This window comes from Molossus molossus, unplaced genomic scaffold, assembly GCF_014108415.1.
Source record: "Molossus molossus isolate mMolMol1 unplaced genomic scaffold, mMolMol1.p scaffold_m16_p_21, whole genome shotgun sequence".
NCBI classification, from domain to species: Eukaryota; Metazoa; Chordata; class Mammalia; order Chiroptera; family Molossidae; genus Molossus; species Molossus molossus.
The window spans coordinates 18,273,259-18,294,133 of record NW_023425357.1 but is presented as its reverse complement, the minus strand read 5'-3'; the positions used below and the strand labels follow the sequence as shown (position 1 = coordinate 18,294,133).

General features: G+C 56.1%; 2 protein-coding genes across 2 annotated transcripts; both read right to left on the bottom strand.

The window, feature by feature from the left end:
- Nucleotides 1-227: 227 nt before the first annotated feature.
- Nucleotides 228-8,115, bottom strand: LOC118638681 (cytochrome b-245 light chain). Its single transcript, XM_036274766.1, has 6 exons — nucleotides 7,984-8,115; nucleotides 2,702-2,771; nucleotides 2,149-2,223; nucleotides 1,793-1,876; nucleotides 1,160-1,241; nucleotides 228-618 (listed from the first exon to the last, which is right to left on the bottom strand). The coding sequence occupies exons 1-6, from the start codon at nucleotides 8,039-8,041 to the stop codon at nucleotides 400-402; spliced, it is 588 nt and encodes a 195-aa protein (XP_036130659.1). The 5' UTR covers nucleotides 8,042-8,115; the 3' UTR covers nucleotides 228-399.
- A 1,211-nt stretch (nucleotides 8,116-9,326) lies between these two features.
- On the bottom strand, nucleotides 9,327-17,731 carry MVD (mevalonate diphosphate decarboxylase). Its single transcript, XM_036274801.1, has 10 exons — nucleotides 17,615-17,731; nucleotides 15,247-15,317; nucleotides 14,710-14,824; nucleotides 14,250-14,396; nucleotides 13,055-13,254; nucleotides 12,706-12,780; nucleotides 12,268-12,486; nucleotides 11,797-11,912; nucleotides 10,824-10,932; nucleotides 9,327-10,025 (listed from the first exon to the last, which is right to left on the bottom strand). Exons 1-10 carry the CDS (start codon nucleotides 17,682-17,684, stop codon nucleotides 9,945-9,947), a joined length of 1,203 nt encoding a protein of 400 aa, XP_036130694.1. The 5' UTR covers nucleotides 17,685-17,731; the 3' UTR covers nucleotides 9,327-9,944.
- Between the last annotated feature and the right edge of the window lie 3,144 nt (nucleotides 17,732-20,875).

The window sequence follows — 20,875 nt, the reverse complement described above, 5'->3', positions numbered from 1 at the left end:
AGAGACAAGGGTAGACCTGAAGCTCCCACAGCCGGCCTGGCCATCCTGGGGGACACCAAGGTGAAGGCTGGACACCCCGGGGCCTCCCCTTGCTCACCCGCTTTCCCTCCGCACTCAGCTGCTCAGGTGGGATTGGGGGCTCCAGGGGGGATCTGGGCAGGTCCGGGAGGGCTGGTGGGGAACACACTCCCCCCTCCCAGAGTTGAGTCAAATACTTGGAATTCCAGAGACTGTATTTCATGGACTAGAAGATGCTCTGATTTCAAGCACCACTGAGGCTTCTGGGAAGGACACCTGAGGACGCCTGTGGTCCTGCAGGGCAGGCAAGGGGGAGCCCTCAGGGACTGGGTAGGTCCCCTCACCGGAAAGCGACACCAGAGAGCGGCCACTCAAGGCCCGTTACACGACCTCATCAGTCACTGGGATAGGGTTTTCCTGGGGGCCGCCGGGGACCCCTGCAGCTGCTGCCTCCTCCTCCTCCTTGCTGGGCTTCTTGCGGGCCTCGACGGGGGGCCGGGGTGGGGGGTTGCTGGGTGGCTGCTTGATGGTGCCCCCCACCTGCGGCCGCTCCTTGGGCTTGGACTCGATGGGAGCCCACTGCTCACCGCGGATGGCTGCCTGCAGGACACAGAGGGGCTGGGCCCTGGGGTCCGTCCCCAACCTGACCCGCCCCTGCACTCCCCACCCCACCGGGGCTCGGGCAGGGCCAAGTCTGACTCCAACAAGACCTGAAGGGACGGTGGCTCCAAGCGGTTCAACGACTGGCCTAAGGCCACTCAGTAAGGACCTGGATCTGCCTGACCCCAAACTGGAGCCATTTCACCAGGTCAGGAGCGGCCCTGCAAGGGGCAGGAATCCCTGGGTTTCTGAAAGGACCCCTGGAGGACACTTCCAGGTGCACCCCCCAGACTCCCCCTAGGGGCAGGACAGGGAGGTCAGGAAGCTGGGCAGCACACAGGGTGGGGGAGGTCCAGGACAGCCGGGAGGACAGGGGCCCACGCAGCCTGGACCCACCCTGGAGCCCCCCCGAGGGCACTAGGTGGCATCACCATCCCCGTCACAGGAGCCAGCACAGGCTCCTGGCCCTGGCTCGGCCCACCGGTGGCTTCAGGGACCGAGGTGCCAAGCATTAGCAGGGCTGACCACAGGCGCCACTCACCAGGAGATAGATGCCACTCGCTATGGCCAAACAGGCTGTCCCCAGGATGGTGGCAAGCAGGAAGCCAGCTGGTACCGACAGCCTGGGGAGGGGGTGGGAGGGTGAGAGACTCAGAAGGGAGGTCAGAGGGGGTCCTTAGGGGATCCAGGTCCTGGGCAGAGGCCATAAGATCGCAGGACAAAACAGATAAGCGTGTTGTCCCCAGGACCCTGGACTCCGGGGACACCTGGCCCTGCCAAGGCTTTTAAGTTTGGGTCCCCAGAGCTGTCCTCTGCCTTGCCTTGGGCACTTTGCTCTTGGCCCCAGCAGCCGCAGAGGCACGGGGTGTTCTGGCCTCTCGTCACCGGCACAGGGGCGTGAGGTAGCAGAACTGCCCAGCTGAGCCCTGTCAACCCCGGAACCCTGACTGCTCCTGATTTAAGTTACTCAGATCTGGGGTAAATTGTTATGCAGCAAGAAATGACGGATACAAGTTAGGGGAGCCCCTGGCCGAGCCTGGGACCTGGGTTCTGTTCGGAAAAGCAGTTGAGTTGAGAGAGACCTCACTTGCCCTAATGGCTCCTGTGCAGGCAGCCAGGCTAGTAGGGGATCCACTCCAGGGCCTCCTGAGCCTGCGAGTAGGCAGGGACTCACCCAAGGTGCAGGAAGGCCCGGAAGTAGTAATTCCTGGAGAGGGGCCCGAAACACTTCAACACTTTCGTCATGTACTTCTGTCCGCTAGACCAAACGAGGGAAGGAAGACAGATCGAATTCCACTCAGCAACCCCACGACCCACCCTGCCCCAGAGCACCCCGCTTCTTTCCTTTCAGGGACCCTGGGGGCAGCTGTGCAGGGAGGTCCCCGCCTTGGTTTGCCCAGGAGGATAAACGGGTTGGTTAGAGCTTCGCAGGGATAGGACCAGGCTTCTGCAGGGTCCCTGGCCAAGTGGCCCGCCCTGTGGGTCCCACCCAGCCCCTGGGATGACCCCTAGAGCAGGTAGGGGACTCACCATCTCTCCATGGTGGAGCCCTTTTTCCTCTTCCCCCGGGGGTACTCGAGCAGGCAGACAAACACTCCTGCTCCGCTGAAGCCACGGTCAAGGGAGAACCCCGCTCAGCCTGAGGGCCACGGCGAGCCCCTTTGCTGGAGAGACCCACGCACAGCTGCTGCCCCGAGCCAGTGGGGAAACAGCAGGTGGGGCTGGACAGGCCTGGCCACTTCGCTGCCTGTCCTGCCCCCCCCCCCCATGCCTGTCCTGGGGTCAGAGGGTCTGGAAGAGCCAGCCAACAGGGCGGCTGATAAAAGGGTACAGAGAGGGCCCGTGGGGGTGCTGACAGTTCCCACTCCTGCCAGGCACCAGACAAGTCACTTCTCTGAGCCTTGGCTTCCAAAACTGTAGCTGGCCTATCCTGCTGAGAGTGTCCAGGGCCCAGGGATAGGAGAAGCCCTCTGCAAACTGTGGGGTGCCGCGCCCCCAGGGGCAGTGGCATCTCTATTCGCAGCCCACTAGCGCTGCCCCCGGCAGCACCACCCACCCCACGGGGTCTACGGTGGGAGGATACATGGAGTAGGCGCCAAAGTACCACTGGGTGAACTGGCCGGCAGTGGCCACGATCCCGCCCATGATGAGGACTGTGGGCAGAGGAGAAGCAGGTTAGTTGAAGCCCCTGACCCATGGGAGAGACATGCTCCCCCCCATCCCTGCAGGGGACTCTGGCCACTTCCCCTTGCGCTCCCCCTTCCACAGCTGGGCCACCAGCTCCCCCCAAAGCTGCCCTTGAGTCCATCAACCCTGTTGTCCAGGAAGGGGACCCAGGCGGCGGCAGACACCCACGGCTAATGGAGGATGCCTTCCCTAGGACTTCCACGCGAGCGGGGAAGGGGCTGGAGCTGGTGGAGCCGGGCCTGTGTCCCTGGAGCTGTTGGAAGGACAGCCGGCCTCACAGCCCTAGACACTCGCTCTTGAGCTCTGTCACGTTGTCGTCGAGATTTTACGTTTAAAGACCACACTGCTGACTCCCTTTGGCGTCTGCTCCGTGGACGGCCTCACTGCGCGGGGTCCTCTGTCCCTACGCTGCATCCCACCTCCACTTCAGTGGTCTGACACGGACATTCCCACGCCCTTCTCTGGCTGGGATCTGTCGGGACTCCCTCCCTTTATTTTCAGCTCTGTGCACCTGCTGGATGTTTTCCCCCAGGTAATTTTTTTTTTTTACTGTGATAAAATAGACATAAAGTTTTCCATTTTAGCCATTTAAAAGTGAACAATTTAGTGGTATTATATACATTCACATTGTTGCGTATCCACCCCCAGAATTTCTACAATGCATGGAAGTATAGTTATTACACACGGTATAATATACAGGTGTAAACGCGATGACTTTACATACGGACCCCCTCCCCCACGTGACCTCCACCCAGGATTCCCAGCATCCCGCAAAGTTCTCTTGTGCCCGACCCGTCAGCACCAGAACCCTACATCTGGCTTCTTTAGCTCAACAGGAGGTTGTTAAGGTCATTCATGTGGTCTGGATGGATCACTAGCTCATTCTTTTTGTATAGTTTTCTACTGTATGAATCAACCACAATTTATCTGTTCTTCTGTCTTTGGGAAATTTTGGTTGCTTCCAGTTTTGAGCTATTACAAATAAGCTGATATAGCTGAATTTTTTATATATTTTAACCAATGTGACAGTGAATTTAACAGATTTCACTGACTGTGACTGCAGACAACTGGAACCTATTTTGTGTTATTTATTTATTTATTTATTTATTTATTTATTTATTTATTTATCTTTATTGATTTTAGAGAGAGGGGGAGAGATAGAACCATCGATGAGAGAGAACTTCAATTGGCCGCCTCTTGCATGCCCCTGGCCCACAACCTGGGCGTGTACCCTGACCAGGAATCGAACTGGTGACCTCGGTGCATGGGTTGATGCTCAGTCACTGAGCCACACCGGTCGGGCTCATGTTTTCTCTTTAACAGGAGTTTTTGTTGTTCCCCTGCTGAGTTATTTTAACTCCTCTTCCTGAACCACATGTCGACTTCAGAATGTTTAACTTCAATCTCACCCCCAAATTACCCATTATTACGAACTATTTATAGTCATTACTTAGTCACCAGCGTCTTCATTCTTGCGTCCCAGCCCTTTCTTCGGGATTGGTTCAATTTCCCTCTTGCTGAAGTACGTCCTGCAGTAGTCCTGTCCACGAGGGTCTATTCACAGCAACTCTCCGGGTCCCCAAAAATGTCCTCATTCTGGAATAACGGTCTATCTGGATACTGAATTCATGTTTTGTCTCAACACCAAAGACATTATTCCATTGTCTTTTGGCATCTATTACTGATAAGAAATCTGAAATCAGTCTGGTACTAATCCATTTTATTCTCTGGTAAATTTCAAGATGTTCTTTAATGGTCTGTATTTTTTATTTATTTATTCCTTTATTGATTCTAGAGAGAGAGGAAGTGAGAGGGAGAGACAGAAACATCGATGAGAGAGAGCATCGATTGGCTGCCTCCTGCATGCCCCCCACTGGGATCGGGCCCGCAGTGTGGGCATGTGTCCTGACCAGGAATCGAATCAGCAACCTCTTGGTGCATGGGTCGATGCTCAACCACTGAGCCACACCAGCCAGACTAATGGTCTGTTATTTTCATTACAATGTGTCCAAGAAGGGATTTAAACATCCTTTTATTCTGTAAGGAGCTTTGTTTTCTCCTTAAGTTCTGGAATTTCTCACCCATTCTCCCTTTTATATTGCCTCCTTCCATTCTATTCTCTTCTCTGGAACTGCCATTTTACAGATGTTGGGTCTTCTTGTACTATTATCATGACTCAGCTTCTCTCGCTACATCCATGGTTCCCTCAGATCCATCTTCCACGTCACTAATTCTCTCTTCATCTCTCTATAGTGCTTCATCCACCCACTAACCTATATCTGTTTATTTCTGGACATCCTATATTAGTCCTTTTTTGCATTGTCCTGTATGATTTTCTATTCCTTTATCTCCTTGAATGGTTTTAGACATACTCACATGTTTAAACATGTACCCATATTCTCAAGTCTCTTCCTAGTGGCACCAGAAGTTCTGGTTAAGGAGGCACATTCTTCTGTGGATGGCGTCTGCTTCCTCAAATGGTGGGTACGTCTGAGCTGCACCCAGCGGGGTTGGTCTTCCTGTGGCTGTCTTTGTGCCCTGGTTGAGGAACTGCCCTTACAGAGCAGTTTCACATTCGCCTCTGCTGGGGCCTTTGGGCTCCTCCAGTCCGGAATCGAGTTTATCCGAATTCTTGGGCAGTGGTCAGCACAGGTTAGGGTTCAGCCCTTACCCTGTGCACAGCACAGGCCTGAGTTTCTGAGGGGTTTTGTCTGTGCGTGACTTTCCTCATCAAATGACAAGCTTCCTTGGGTGGGACAGTTTCCTACTTGGGTGGCACAGTTTCTTGAACAGGCAGCTTTTCCTGGCTCTGGCCTGTAGCACACAGCTCCATCAGAGGCCCGAAATCCCACTGGGTAAAGCCTGAGCCCCTGTTGGTCCCAGTTCCCCAGGAGCCCCTTCCTTCTGCCCAGCCACCCCCTCGAAACCTCACTGTGCTGCTGCTGCCGGATTTCCTAACCTTGGAGATGAGTTATGTAATAACTCTTTTGGTTTACTCATCTGTACTTCTGTGAGTTGGAAGAGGGAAGGGTGTTCTCCCCACGTGTTCAGTCAACATGAGCTCCACTTGTCCTTGGGGGTGTCATTTTCTAGTTCTGAGCCTCAGTTTTGTTGCCTCCCATCAGCCAAAGGGGAGCAAAGACACCGCTGGTTGGCAGGGAGGCATGAGGGCTGACCGCATTACTGGGTACCGGGACTCTTGTAGGTGCTGGGAACTGGACAGAGAAGGCCTGAGCTCTCATGGGGCTTATGGTCTCAGGAGGGGACAGAAATAAACATCAGAGTGGTGAACTAGAACAGGGACTGTGACAGAGATGTCTAAGTGCTCCGAAGAGACTTCTCTGAGTAGGTGACATCTGAGCCGAGAAATGAATGGAGGAGCCAGCCACGGGAACAGAAAGGAGGCCTGTGCAGCTGGAGTGACAGCAAAGGGAGGGGACAGGGGCAGAACAATCAGAGTCGGGCTTTTATTCTTTATAAACACTGACGTGTTCTCAGCAGGAGGTGACATGGTCTGATTAGATGGGATTTTCTGCAATGGAAATGCAAAATGCCTGTTGGATGCACCTGCTAGTAGGGCCCAGCCAGGCCGGAGCAGTCCTAGTTGGCTGCAGTTCATTCTGAGTCAAGAAAAAAAGTCAGCAAGAGGAGGAACTAAGAGAGGGAAGGGCCCTGGGAGACCAAACTGCCCCATTTGATGGTGGAGGAAATGGAGCCACAGCTCATAAGTTCTCTAAAACTTATCTTCACTGTAAAGTGAACGTAAGAATTGCTCCAACCTCCCAGCACTGTGAATAAGGCAACGAAGGGACAAAGTGTACACAGTGGGCATGCCATGAACGGGGATACGGGGCGGGTGACTGTACCCACTGGGACTCGAACCCAGGCCTCTCAGAGAGCTCCCAGTGAGGTGCCCTCTGTCACCTTCTACTTCCTGGGGGTGGGAGGGGTAGGGGGGCTGTGGGAGAAAGGGAGGCTGGTCTGCAGCAGTATAAGGCCTCACAGCCTGTTGCAGGCAAGGGGACACTGGGACAGCTCTGGGGAGACATAAAAGTGATCTGACTTCTCCTGAGTTCTCCGTTACTCTAGGTGCCAAAAGGGGGATGACGGGCTTGAACACAGAACACATCATGGGGTCTCGTGCCCCAAAGCTCCCCACACCAAAATGTGATCTGATGGTTTGGGGCCAGAGGGACTTCGTCTATATCTACTCCCTTCCCTCCCAGACCTCCGCCAGGCTCCTCCGGTCCCCAGCTGGCAGGGGAGGCCTCAGGATGGGTCTCAGGGGAACGGTGGTGGCCTGGGACCCTCCTCGTCACTACAATCCCCAGTCTTCCCACCCACCCACTCCCACTGGGTGCAGGTCCTTCCTGGGAATGGCAGGTCCCCCCGCAGCCAGAGCTCTGAGCAGCTCCCTCTTGCCTCAGCCCCTGCCTGGGCCCAGCCTCACCCACCCTGTTGAGAGGTGGTAAATTCCCAGTACAACACAGGGGTGCAGACAGAACTGTGCCTTCGCCAGGGCTCCCGAGCACAGGCTCCGGTGACTGCCAGCCGGCCACGCTTCTCCAGAAGCAGTCTCTGGGAGCTGGGCTGCGGAGGGCGCCCCTGGCGACCCCTGAGAAAGGAAGCCCCACTCCGGGGTAGGAGGGGCAGGGGGCAGGTGGTCCCGCCCAGTTTTCCCAACCCTGGGGGGCGGCGACTCTCCGGAAACCACCGGACGAAGCCTCTTTCTCCAGGGCCACAACTTCCTCAATAGGCGGGAGGTCCCCGCGGGGTGGAGAGGTGAAGGGGGACAGCAGAGGGGGGAGGGGACGGGGCTCAGGGGTCTGCAGGGGCAGGAGGGGCTCCCAGTCTCCCACTGGCCGGCCGCCCCCACCCCAGCCGGCCCCAGGCGCACCCCGCGCCGCAGCCGCAGGTCCCCGCAGGAGTCTCAGGGCCCCGCCTCCGGGCCTCAACTCCCACCTCTCGGCCCGCAGCCGGGGGTCTCTGACCCCTCGGGACCCCGGCTCCCCCGCCCCGCCCCTCGGCCCGCAGCCTGGGGTCTCGGCGCCCCAGCTGCCCCGCCTGCAGCCTTGAGGCGCCGACGGCTCGCGTCCCATCTGCAGCTCACCCCGTCCTTCCCGCAGCCCGAGGTCCGGCGCCCCCGCCCCGGCCCGGCCCGGCCCGCGGCGCACTCACTCAGGCCGGACGCCAGCGCCTGCTCGTTGGCCCACATGGCCCACTCGATCTGCCCCATGGTGACGGTGGACGCGGCTCCGCTCCGCTGGGACACTGCAGCCCGCGCCGCCGCTCTCAGCCCGGAGTTCCGGGCCCAACCCCGCCCCAGTTCCCGGGCCGCCCCGCCCCGCCCCGCGGAACCGCTTGGCCTCGGGAGTTCCGGCCCCGCCCCGCCCCAGGGCACAGGCCTGGTGGGCGGGGCACCAAGGTGGGTGGGGCGCTCAGGAGACCTGCCTTCTGGCTCGACGGTCCCAGCGACCCTCGCCTCACCTCCCCAGCACCCCTGGGCGCACCGCCATCCCCACGCACGGGGAAGGCTGCTCGGTGCAGGGGCCTGCCCTGACGGCTCCTCCTAGCCAACCTGGGGCGCCCTAAGCATTGCCTGGAGGACGGGCGCCGACGAAGGGGGAACCCAGTGAGGGAGACACCCGCTTCACTAGGCAGTGTCCCCTCAAAAGGCTGAACTCCGCGTGCCAACAGGGGCTTCTTCAGAAGGTGTGAGTAGGAAAGATGCCCAGAGCCTTCGCCGTGCCCACTCAGGAGCACCCCTGGCAGAAGGGGCTCAGACAAGGAGCCTCTGAGTGTGTGTGGGGGGCAGGGCGGGCAGCTCTGGCCTCCATGGAAGTCCATGTTTGCTACTAAGGACAGTGGCAAGCCCAGTCCCCATTTCATCTCATCTCATCGTGGGCGCAGGGGAGGGGAATTAGGTGGTGCTCAAGGCTGGGAAAATCCAGAATGTAAGAGTGCTGGGTCCTCCCCCTTAAGGGCCAGCAGCAGCATCTGACCCTCCAGGGGAAGAGGTAGTCAAAGGGGGAGGTGTCCCCTCTCCTTTCCCTGCAAGCTGACGGTGCTGAAGCTGGGAAAGCAGGGACTGTGCAGTGACCGGCACACACTGGCCATTCCTGGGTTCCCGGAACCATGAGTTTCTGGGCTGAGGCGAGCCATCCCGAATCAGTGCTCCTGCCTGCAAACTTGCTTCCCACTTTTGTGGACTGGAAGCTTAAAGCCAGACCCAAACCACGTCCACACACATCAGGTCCCTAGTGACTGTCAGCCACCTAGTATGGCCTGTGGTCATGGGAGTGGCTATGTGCTGATCACCCCACTACAGGGCTGAGCAACTGGAGGGGAGCTTTGGTCAGAAGGTAGCTTCTTCAGGAGCAAGTCAGCAAGCGGGCAAGTTCCACGTTCTGTCCTCCTGCAGGAGGAAGCACATGGCCCGTGCCCCTCCGCCCCCCAATGAGTGCCGCCCACTGCCCCCACAGGAACGCTGGTTACACAGAAGCACACCAGGCTTGATCAGCAACTCTGGCTTTATTCCCAGTGGCCAGTTGACAGGGCTCCTTGTGACAAGGCATCTTGAGCTGTTCTCCCGCCTCCCACAGAGACACACTCCTGGTCTTTTCATGAAGAAACATTCTAACCATACCCAGTGGCCTGAGCTCTCAGAGGAGCTAGGATGACTGTCATTCATACTCAAAAGCACTTTGTAGAGGGACCCTGAACTTGCAGAGGTTAGTTCCTGAACAGTGACCACTCCTGCGGCTCCAAAGAGGGACGCCAACTTCCCATCATCTCAGGTGAAACAGCTCCTGTTCTGGGCAATGGGAGTGGCCCCAGAGCTCAGGGTCAGGGATCCTTCATGGGGATCCATCAACAGCTCACCCCTACCAGCTGGGTCCACCAGGTCCCACATCCTACCCCAGCCCTCATCTCAGCACAGCACAGGTGTGAAAGGTGAGGCATTTGGTGGGGGGCCTGCTCCTGGCCACCTGGGAGCCTGCAGGTGGTCACTCCACTGCTCCCACTCAGTCCCACCAGCCCCACCAAGCACGGCACAGCTGCCGCCACACCCAGCTCCCCAGTCCCAGAAAAGCAGCCCCTTCTCCAAGTGGCAGCCAGGGCTCCGGTAGAGGAGGCAGTCAAGGCATTGGCTTCGGCAGGCCGTCAGGGCCCAGCAGGTGAGCATGAGGGTGGTCCAAGATTTGAGGCCCGGGCCCCACCTGGCAGGTAGAGAAATCAATGTTAGGTTGGGTGACAGGGAGGGACAGGTGTGCCCCCACCCTCCCAGGTAAGTACAGGTCAGAAGCTGAGCGCTGTGAGATGATGCTCTGGCACAGCCATGTGGCCTGGCCTCCATTACTGACTTGAGTGGAAGGTAGAGACTGGGCCCTGAGTGTAGAAAGTCGAGGTCTTGGAATCGGACCATCTGATCTGCTTCTAGTGGGTGAGCCCTGAGGGTGCCCAAGATCCCAGGGTCTCCATTCCCAGCCCTGCCCTCTCCCCTCAGTACTAGGAACACGGCCCCACAAGTCAGTGTGTCCTGAAATGTCCATTTTGGGAACAAGCGAGTGAAACAAACCAGTGGACCAGATACCTTGAAATTGCTGTTACTCTTTTTTTTTTTTGTTAATCCTCACCCAAGGATATTTTTCCCATTGATTTTTAGAGAGAGTGGAAAGGAGGAAGGGGGGAGGGAAAGAGAGAGAAAAACATCAATGTGAGACTCATTGATTGGTTGTCTCCTGAATGTGGGCGCCGGGGATTGAACCTTGGACCCTTCAATGTGTGGGCTGATGCTCTAACCGTTGAGCTACACTGGCCAGGGCAACACTGCTGTTATTCTTAACAACTTGGCTTCCCATTCCAGATGAAGTGGGGGTGAAAGGAACCCCTTCCCTTCACCTTGTGGACACTGGGTCAAAGGCCGAGAAGCCCGTGTGCTGGATGGGGACTTCCCCAGGTGTGCTGGGTCGGAGGGCCCCCGGACCCTGGGGCTGAGGGCCCACGCCAGGCCTCACCTGAGTGACAATGATGTATCTGATGCCGCTGGGGGTGGGCTCCACGCCCAGTGCAGCTTTAAGCTCCTCTGAGAGCGGGGCAGGCCTCACGGGCAGCCCCTTCAGAAACCTGGGGGAAGGAAGGCAGGAGTGTGCTGTGCGTCCATCGACGGCTGTGTGCAGGACGTGCAGACCAAAGACAGGAAGGGGTGTGACTGACCACGGATACAGGGCTTCTTTTGGGGTGACAAAAAATTCCAGAATAGAAGTGCTGGTTGCACAACGAATGTACTTAAGGCTGCTGAATTGTCCACTTCAAAGTGTATTTGACCACACACATAAGAGACTGAGCACGAAGGACCAAGTGCCAGGCTGGGGTCACTGTGAAGGGAGGGCTTCAGGAAACCTCCCTGAGGTTCTGGGTTCACCCCCAGTGGAGTACCAACGTAAGAAAATGCCTCAGTCCGAGCATCTCTGCACATCGCCCTTGCAGGTACAGGGCAATGAGCCCAGCTTCCGACCAGGGCACCACCGGCCTCCAAGGCCATCATGGCTGTCATCACGGCTGTCCCGCTTGGTGAGGAAGTTAGGACCCTGGCCTCCCACTCACGAGCCATCAGTACTGCCCCAATTATGGAGACAAGTAGAACAACCCCCACACTTCCAGCACCCCTAACAGTAAGGTGTCCCCACATTGAGAAGGGACCATTAAAACGCCTGGTAGGAAGAAATCCAAATGCTCTGTCCCCACAGTGGGGCTGTAGTCATTGTCCACACAGGAGCCACGATGCTGCGTGTGTGTGTCTGTGACTACAGGGCTAAGACATGTGACGAGGGAGAGCTGCTGGTCACAGCAAGGCGCACTTGGTGACACACTGCGCCTTGTGGGACTCCCTATTCAGCACCACAGCCTTGGGTGTAGCTGTCCCTGATCCCGGGAGGGGACCCTGCTCCTCCCTCCTCGGCTTCCCACATGGGGGGACCCACAACTCACTTGTCTCCATTTGACCCGGGGGGGAAGCTGTGCCTCACGGCAGCCACAAACTCAGCCACAGTGTCATCCAGGGTAAAGATCACGGCGTTGGGGCCTGCATCAAATGTGTACGCCACCTGAAACCCATGCAGTCAACGTCAAGGTCTGCACAGGGCTCTGCCTGGCTCAGACCCTGTCTGTCCAGAGACCCAGGGCCTCCCAACCCGGAGTAGAGCAGTGACACCTCTGTCCAACAACTCAGGACCGGGGCGTGGGGGGCTCCCCACCGGTGCTTTAAAGTACAGGCCGAGATCCTTCAGAGGGTATGCAGCCAAAATGAAACGAGAGACGGAAACCATCAGTGCTCTGCACGCGTGAGCATCAAGCAGGTTCTGTGCAGCTTTGCCACAGACAGGCACGTGCTGGTTTTACGGAGGATCGTGGCCTGGGGCCCGCTCTGTGGGTTCCGGTGCTGCCCCGGCCCCGCCTTGCCTTGGTCTGCCCGTGGTGTGCATTGAAGCGGTGCACCAGATGGATGACACGCCTGGAAATGTCGCTGAGGTAAGAGATGGGCGGGAAGGTGTCCAGGCAGGTGGCATGGAACTGGTTGCTGTCCTTCATGGTCAGCTGGCCAAAGCCCTGGAAGTTTCTCTCTTTGATGTGGCGGATCATCTCTGCCATGCGCGCCGGCACCACCGCCTCAGCCCGGAACTGCGAGACACAGGTGCTGCCAGTGAGGCACTGGCTGCCCCACGGCACAGCGGCCAGAGCGCAGGCGCCGGGGCGGAGCCGCTCCCAGGCCTCGGCATCCACTCCCACGTCCAGCAGAGCAGATGAGCTCGGCTTCAGAGGACATGGGTGGAGCCTGGCAGTGTCCTGACATTCAGGTTGTGGCTCGGGGAGCTGGCACCTGCCCAGTGCCGGCCTTACCTTGAGTAGGGGGCTGGTCTCCACGCTGGTCTGCATGCCCACCGTGCTGCCAGTCAGCTTCTTCTCGGCACTCACCTGCGCCGAGGGAGAGATGGCCTGGCCTCACACCCGGGCCCCCTAAACACCCACCCATCCTGTCGCTCCCCTCAGCTGGTACAGGCAGTGGGGTGGAGGCCAGCACCTCCTGCCCACGGAGGCCTCCTGACTGGCAGAGATGACAACAGCGTATGGGTCAGCAGCCCCCTGACTGCATGGGAGTCACCCCCGAATGCTCCACGGAGAGGCAGGTGAAGCCTCCTGCTCCCAGCTTGGCTCACGGGGACCGTCACTCCACAGCTGTCTCACTCACCACAAGGATGAGGACTCGGAGTTCGGGCCAGTGTGATTCAGGGGCCACTTGCCGGGCGACGCTGTCCTTCCCGTCAGCCTGCTCCCCCATCTGCCACTCCACGAAGCCACCGTATAGGCTCCGGCAGGCGCTGCCTGAGCCCCGGCGAGCCACTTCCGAAAGGTCACTCTCCACCCCGTAGACTTGGGCCAGGGAATAGGCTGTAGGCACAGAAGGGAGGGTGGACAGGGGACGAGGACTAAGACATACAGGGGACAGGGCTCCCAGCCCAGGCTGTGCTCAGCACCTGGCAAGAATATGCCCCACAGGAAATTAAAAATTCTGAGATGACGGAGTTCCAGCCACCAACTCTCACCGTTAGCACTCACACACTCAGCCACACGCCCATCCATGCACACAGCCAGCTTTGCAAAGGCACACTGGACACACAAAGACCACTGGAGCCTGTGGAGCTGCAGTGGAGGGGACCACTCTTGGGGACCTGAAGGACTGAGCGCCGAGGGGCCAGAGTCTCCCCAGGGAAGTGGCACAAAACTGGGCAGGAAACAAGACACAGAGGCCTGAAGAATGTACATGCTCAGGGTAGCCGGCACGCTGGGTATGAAGGACCACGGCTGGGCCTGGTAAAGGGTCTGATGCCAGGATGCACAGCTGGGGCCACAAAGCAAGAGTTCTGTCCCTGACACTGGCACCCCTCCGGCTTGGCTTGCCCTCCCCCTCCCCCTGCAGTTCCTGAGGGTGGTTCAGGCCTGGGGACATAAGCCAAGCCGAGCCAGTAAGCATTGTCCCTGGGGTTTTCACTGGCCACTCGTCTCCATGGCCATGAGGACCGTGTGAGCCCACTGCCTTCCACTGTGGTAACCAGTGGGGACGTCCTGCCAACACAGAGCAGAGCAAGACAGGATTTCCAAGGAGAGAAACGGATGCTCAATGAGGCTGTGGGAGAATCTGGAACCAACCACACCTGAAGCCAGCTGCACCCCTTGGAATTCTGTTACGTAAGCTAAGAAACTGTCCCTACGTTAGGCTTAAGCCAGTTTGAGATGAGCTTCTGTCACATACAACCTAGAGGGTCCGATATATGGAACCCTCGGGAGATTTTAACATTCAGACATGTAAGAAGACCAAAGCCTCGGCCTCGTGTGACGAGGGCTCTCTGAAGGCTGCCAGGCCATGAGTCCTTGGGGGCACCCACCTAGGCAGGCATAGCCTGCAGCTGAGGAGGCCAGGCCTGCGGCTGTGGGGAAGTTGTTCACCGATGCGATGTGAACCTTATAGCTGAGGCTGAGGGGTGGCGGGTCCTCTTCCTCATCACTCCTCCGCTTTCGGGCCAGGCGACGGACTGTGGGGAGGGGGAGGGGGAGATAGCCACTGGGCAGAGCTGCCCGGACCTGCTCCTGGCATCTCGTCTGCCAAGGGTCAGAAGCACGGCTGACACCAAGCCTCTGCCCCACATTTCTGCAGACTTCCTTGCTGAGGAAAGCCCCGGACCCCAGACCCAAACCCGGCTGTGCTGACAGATGTCCCCCCCGCCCCCCGAGGGTTCTCAAAGCTGGGTGGGGAGGGCAAAGGGAGCAGCACCTGCTGTGCTCTCAGACTCAGCCCAGAGCCAGGAAGAGACGGAGGGGAAGGAACAGGCTGGGACTCCCACTCACTCTCCCTCAGGCAGGCCTGGATGCGCGGCTGCCCTATATCTTCCTCCCGGCCATTAAGCCAAATCCGGTCCTCGGTGAAGTCCTTGCTAATGACAGCTGTCGTAGTGGTTTTTAACTGGGAAAGATAATGCAGGACCACCTCAGGGGCGAAGCACCCCTTTCTGCTGAGGAGGCCTTTCCTGCCATGGCCCATCACTGCCACCCACTCAGGGGCAGGAACAGCCTTGCAGGGGAACAGGAGGTGGAGGCCAAGGCAGGAGGGGTCAGGCGGTGAGGTAGGCGGGCTCGGCGCCAAGCCTGGTCTCCCAGTACGGGTGAGGCTGACGCTTCCATCTCCCACAGCAGAGCCACTGGGCGGGGCATGAGAGTGCAGGGACAGAACCTCAGAGGAGATCTGGGGGTGCATATGCAATAAGCTTTCCTATCTGTGGGGCATGAAACAGACACTGTTCGTGGAATGGGGATTTATTGCTACCAATTGTTAAACAAATGTTTAGTAAATTTTAATGTTGGTGTTGATTGCTAGTCCGTACTAACCTGGTCCTGGTGCAAAGTGACACTCAGAGAGGAGTTGATGGGCAGGATCAACTCCTCATCTCGCTTCCCCCCTGGAACAGACAACCCAAGGCAAGGCCAGTCAGTTTCCCAGCCCTGCAAACCAGGGCACTGTCACCCTCACCCACCAAAGCCCTATCCTCCCCACTGGTGCTCCCCAGTCACCCTCACTCCCATCCCACAGATCCCCCATTCACCCGGACACCGCTCTCTCACTGCACAATCTAAGTCCTCTTCCTGCTGTACCCACACCTTCAGGAAGCCCTCCTGGATTGCTCCCCACTTCACTGAGTTCCAGGTCCCAGAGCAGAGCTGGAGGCTAGCCATCTCCCTGCTTCATTGTTTTTTGTTTCATCTTCTTTCGCTCATTGGACAAATCACGTTGGAGTGCCTACCAGCTACTAAATGCTTGACTGCTAGACTTTTGCCTTTTCCTCCCAAAATCTCCTTGCTTGTACTCCCTGGAGACACTCAAAACCGCCCCCACTTCTGCAGAGCACTTCCACTCTTGGCATCTAATGACAGAGTTTTGAAATTTGCTGCCCTTTTGATTTGGGGTGATTGGCAGAGTTATAGGAGATAATAAAGATTTATACTGGGCAAAAGATCTATGAGAGCCCAGAAAGAGACCCCATAAACTTCACCCAACTGATTTTTTGACGAATGCAAAAGAAATTCAATGGAGGTACAGCTTTTCTGGCAAATGCTGTTGGAATAACTGGGTATCTATAGGTCACCAAATCAACCTCAACCCAAGTCTTATACCTTATACAAAAAATAACTCAAAATGGATCACAGAGTTCAATTTAAATTGTAAACCTTTCGGCCCTGGCCAGTTTGGCTCAGCGGTTGGAGCATTAGCCTGTGGACCAGAGAGTCCTGGGTTCGGTTCCCGCTAGGGGCATGTACCAAAAAAATAAATAAATAAAAATGTAAACCTTTCAGAAGAAAATCTTTGGGATGTAAGGCTAGGCAATGAGGTCTTAGACTTGACACCAAAAGCATAAACAGAATTAACTAATACACTGGACTTCACCAAATTTTTTTTAACTTTTGCTGTTTGAGAGACCCTGTTATGGGGTTTAGAAGACAAGATACAGGATGGAAGGAACTATCTGCAAACAAGTATCCAACAAAGGATTAATATCCAAAATATAAAATGAACTCTCAGAAACTCAATGGTAAAGAAACAAACAATGCAATTAAAACATGGACAAAAGACATGAGACATTTCACAAAAGAGGATACACAGATGACAAATAAGTCCATGAAAAGGTGTTCAGCATCACTGGCCAGCAGAAAAACATACACTAAAACTACAACAAGGTATCACCTAAAACAAAAACCAGCGACAACACCAAATGCCAAAAAACAATCTACATTGTTGGTGGGAACATAAAATGGTACAGCCACTCAGAAAAACAATTTAATAGTTTCTTGAAAAAAAAAAAATTTAAATATGCATACTCTATGACCCAGCAAGTAGACCCCGGGGTATTTATAGTAGGAGAATGAAAACTTATGTCCACACACAAACCCATGGGAACAGGACTCAGCCAAAGGAGAGAAGTACTGCCCTGACCGGTTTGGCTCAATGGTTAAAGTGTTGGCCCAGGGACCAGTGAGCGGTGGGTTTGATTCCAGTTAGAGGCTGTTTGACCCTAGCCCTTGATCTTGGTCATGCCAGAGGCAACCAGTCCATGTGTCTATCTCATGTTGATGTTTCTCTCTCTCTTCCTTTCTCTCCCTCCCACTCTATCTGAAGATAAATGGAAAAATATCCTCAGGTGAGGATTTAAAAAAGAGAGAGAGAGAAGTACTGATACCACTGCCACCTGGATAAACCTCCAGAAATTATAGTGAGTAAAATGCACCAATTGCAAAATGCTACACGCTGAACATTCCATTTATGAAGCATTCTTGAAAGTATAACATTTTCCAAATGAAAAGCAGGTCCCAGGTGGCTGGGGTGGGCGTGACCGTGGGAGCTAAGCCCCCCTCAGGGATGGACATCCAGTGTGGACCATGTCCCCCACCCGAGCCCCCGAGGGGATGGACACCTTGTGTGGATTATGTCCACCAAGTGTCCTGGGACCTGCGAGGATATACGTCCTATGTGAGCTGCGTCCCAACCCCTGCGGGGACGGACATCCCATGTGGCCAGTGCTCCTCAAGTGCCCCGGCTGCAGCGTGGGTCCGGGGCACCGCAAGCCACACCACCGCGCCGGGTGGACAGCTGGGGTAGTGCCCACCACTGAGTATGGACCTCCAACCGCGCCATCGCCTCTTCCACCGCCCACCCACGCCGGGCTGGCGGCCCCCACGTGCAAGCCCCGGCCCGCGCACTCACAGTACTTGATGACCGCGATGTTGACCGGCGCGGTGCAGGTCACCGCCACAAGCGGCTTCTCCGAGGCCATGGCTGAAGAATACTGAGACCCTTGCCCACAGCGGCCCCGGGTCGGAACCCGCGCCCCAGCAGGCCCCGCCATTGGCTCACGTGTTCGCGCGTCGCCCAATCAGTGACGGGTTCGTCCCACGCTCCATCTCTCAGCCAATGAGCGGGATCGAACGATGGCCTGCCGACGCTGAGCCCGCCCTCCTCCGGTGGCGTTCGGTCGCGTAGGCGTGGCGTGCGCAGGCGCGGCACGCCGGCCTCACTGGAGCGCGGCGGTCCCCTGACGACCTCCCGCGGGCGGCTGGTCCGGGCTCGTGGTGGGCGAGTTGGACCTAAGGGGTTCTCCTGGCTGAGAGGAGGCTGCGTGGGGCGCGGGAGGCCAGGTATCTCCGCAGCTCGGGTCGGAAGACTCGGGTGACCCTGTCGGGATGCTCCCTGGGCAGAAGGTTAAGAGGTTCCCAGCATGGCATCTCGCGACGCCCCGATTTTTCCCAGCCGCTGGGGGTCCCCTGCGTCCCAATGCCGGCGGTCCTGCAGCGCACATTCCCCCACGGGCCCTGTCACCTGGGGGTCCCACGAACTCCGCATTCCCCTGGCTGACCAGTTGGGTGACCAGCGCTGGGTGGCAGCTGCTAAGGGATCAACTGCTTTAGAGATAGGCGCTTTCAAAATCCACTCCCTTTTTTTTAATTCTCACCCAAGGATATGTTTTCATGGAGTTTTAGAGAAAGAGGAAGGGTGAGGGAGAGAGAAAGAGAAGCATTGATGAGAGAGAACATTGATTGGCTGCCTCCTGCAGGGATCGTGCGCACAACCTGGATGTGGGCATGTGTCCTGACCGCAAGTGAACTGGAGACCTCTTGGTGCCTGGGTCCACGCTCAGCCACTGTGCCACACCCGCCGGGCCACACTCTCTTTGTTTTAATCCTCACCCAAGGATATATTCTCATTGATTTTTAGAGAGAGGAAGGGAGAGAGAGAAACATTATTGATTGGCTGCCTCCCCCTCGAACCCTACCGGGCAGGGGTGTCAAACCTGCATCCCAGGCACGTGCCCTTGACCAGGAATGGAACCTGTGACCCTTCTGTTCCGGAGCCAAGTAAGCGCTGAGCCAAACCAGCCAGGACGGTACCTCATTTTTAAAATAAGATGAAATGGTTCTGAAAGGAAGCTCTTATGGGCTGAATTGTATCCCCTGAAAATTCCTATGTTGAAGTCCTAACCCCTAGGACCTCAGAATGTGACTGGAGACAGGGTCCTTAAAGGGGTAATTAAGTTAAAAATAAGATCAGTAGGGTGGGTTCTAATGCAACATGAGAAGGGAAATAAAAAGAAGACACATACTCATAGAGGGATGACCACTTGAGGACACAGGAAGAAGATAACTATCTACAAGGCAAGGAGAGAGGCCTCGGAGAAACCAGCCCAGAGCAAGCATGTTGGTGTACACAGAGGATAGATCCTCGTGGTATCTCTGCCTGCTTTGAGGTGTCCCCTTAGCACCCTTGCTCTTGCAAGTATTTTTGCGAATCATCAGAGGTGCCTTCCAGCCACCTGCCAGTATCTGGCTGCTGCTATTTCCTTGAAAGGTTTGTGGTTCTAATAGAAACAGTTGAAGGTCTCTCGTTGTAAACCAGAAAGACCAGACTGTGAGTCATAGAGTACAGAGGGCTGAACATTTATTGAGCACCAATTGTGTGCCGGGTGTTTCACTGGGCAAGTTGCCTGTTATTTAGGCTCCAGGCCCCGCTGTTAGTGGGCAGACGTCACACCTGGCTCAGGAGAAATCCTTCCCAAATCTACCTTTGGAGCCATTGCTCTGCTGCTGTTCTTTGATACCCTTCTTTGCTTTTTCTTTGCTGTTTCCTTTTCTTCCTCAAACCCTGGTCAGCTCTATAACATTTTGTGCATTTCCTGTTTTTTTTATTTTTATCCTCACCTGAGGATACTTTTCCATTTATCTTCAGATAGAGTGGGAGAGAGGGAGAGAGAGAAACATCAACGTGAGAGAGACACATCGACTGGCCGTCTCCCGAATGACTCCAACCAGGGCCAGGGATGAACCACAACCAAGGTGCGTGCCATTTGCCGGAATCGAACCCACAACTCTTTGGTCCTCGGGATGATGCTCAAATTGCTGAGTCAAACTGGCCAGGGTTCCGGTTTCTTATACTTCCTTCTAGTCCTATTTTCTTTCTATTTATCGCACCTTCTCTTCCCCTAACCAGGGGGTGAAGGAAAACCAGCTTCCCACCTTTGAACTCCAGAGCTCCAAAATACTTTCTTCCAGGTCCAGGCAGCTGCCCTTCCTGCACATTCTCCTGGACACCCTCTGACCATCTCAACTCATGCCCTGGCTGCATTTTTTTTTTTTTTTTTTTATCCTCACTGGAGGACATTTTTCCATTTTTGTACAGACAGAGTGGGAGGGAGAGAGAGGAAGAGAGAGAGAGGGAAACATCGATGTGAAAGGGACACATCGAGTGGCTGCCACCCGCACGACCAACCAGGGCCGGGGACAAACTGCAACCAAGGTACATGCCCTTAGTGGGAACCGAACCCGGGTCTCTCCGGACCGCAGGTGGACGCTCTAACCGCTGAGCCAAACCGGCCAGGGCTCTGGCTGCATTTTGAAAAACAGTATCTGCCATCTTGATCGGGGACCCGAGTTTTGCTTTCCAAGGGAAAGGAAAGCTCAGAATTTCTTACTGGGCAACGAAGGAGGCAGCCTCTGGATCCAGAGTGCTTGGGTTTAAATCCCAGCTCTGCCACCGACCTGCTGTGTGACTTTGGACAAACTGTTTAACCTCTCTGTACTTCAGTTTCCTCGCCTGGAAGAGAGGGATAAGGTAGTTCCTCCCTCATAGAAGATAAAGCCATAGAAGGGTTATGCCAGTGTCATGCCTGTGTCAATCCACAGTAAGGGTTGGTTATTATTGGTCCCCAAAGAAGCTCTGGGACCAGTGCCTTGCAGAAGAAACAGAATGTCCATTTGGTTACATCAATGAGTAACTCACACGCTTCTATAGCTTCCAATTTTCTAAAACGAGGGCTCCAAACATGCCACCGCTGACTGTACGCACGTGGCGAGGAAACCTCGCCAGCTGGGTCGGCCGGCTGGCACCACCGCTCTGCACTTGCCTGGGCGTCCTTCTCCTGAGCCACTCACCACGGAAAGTATTTTCTTCATTAAGGGGACGTGCACCCAGTTC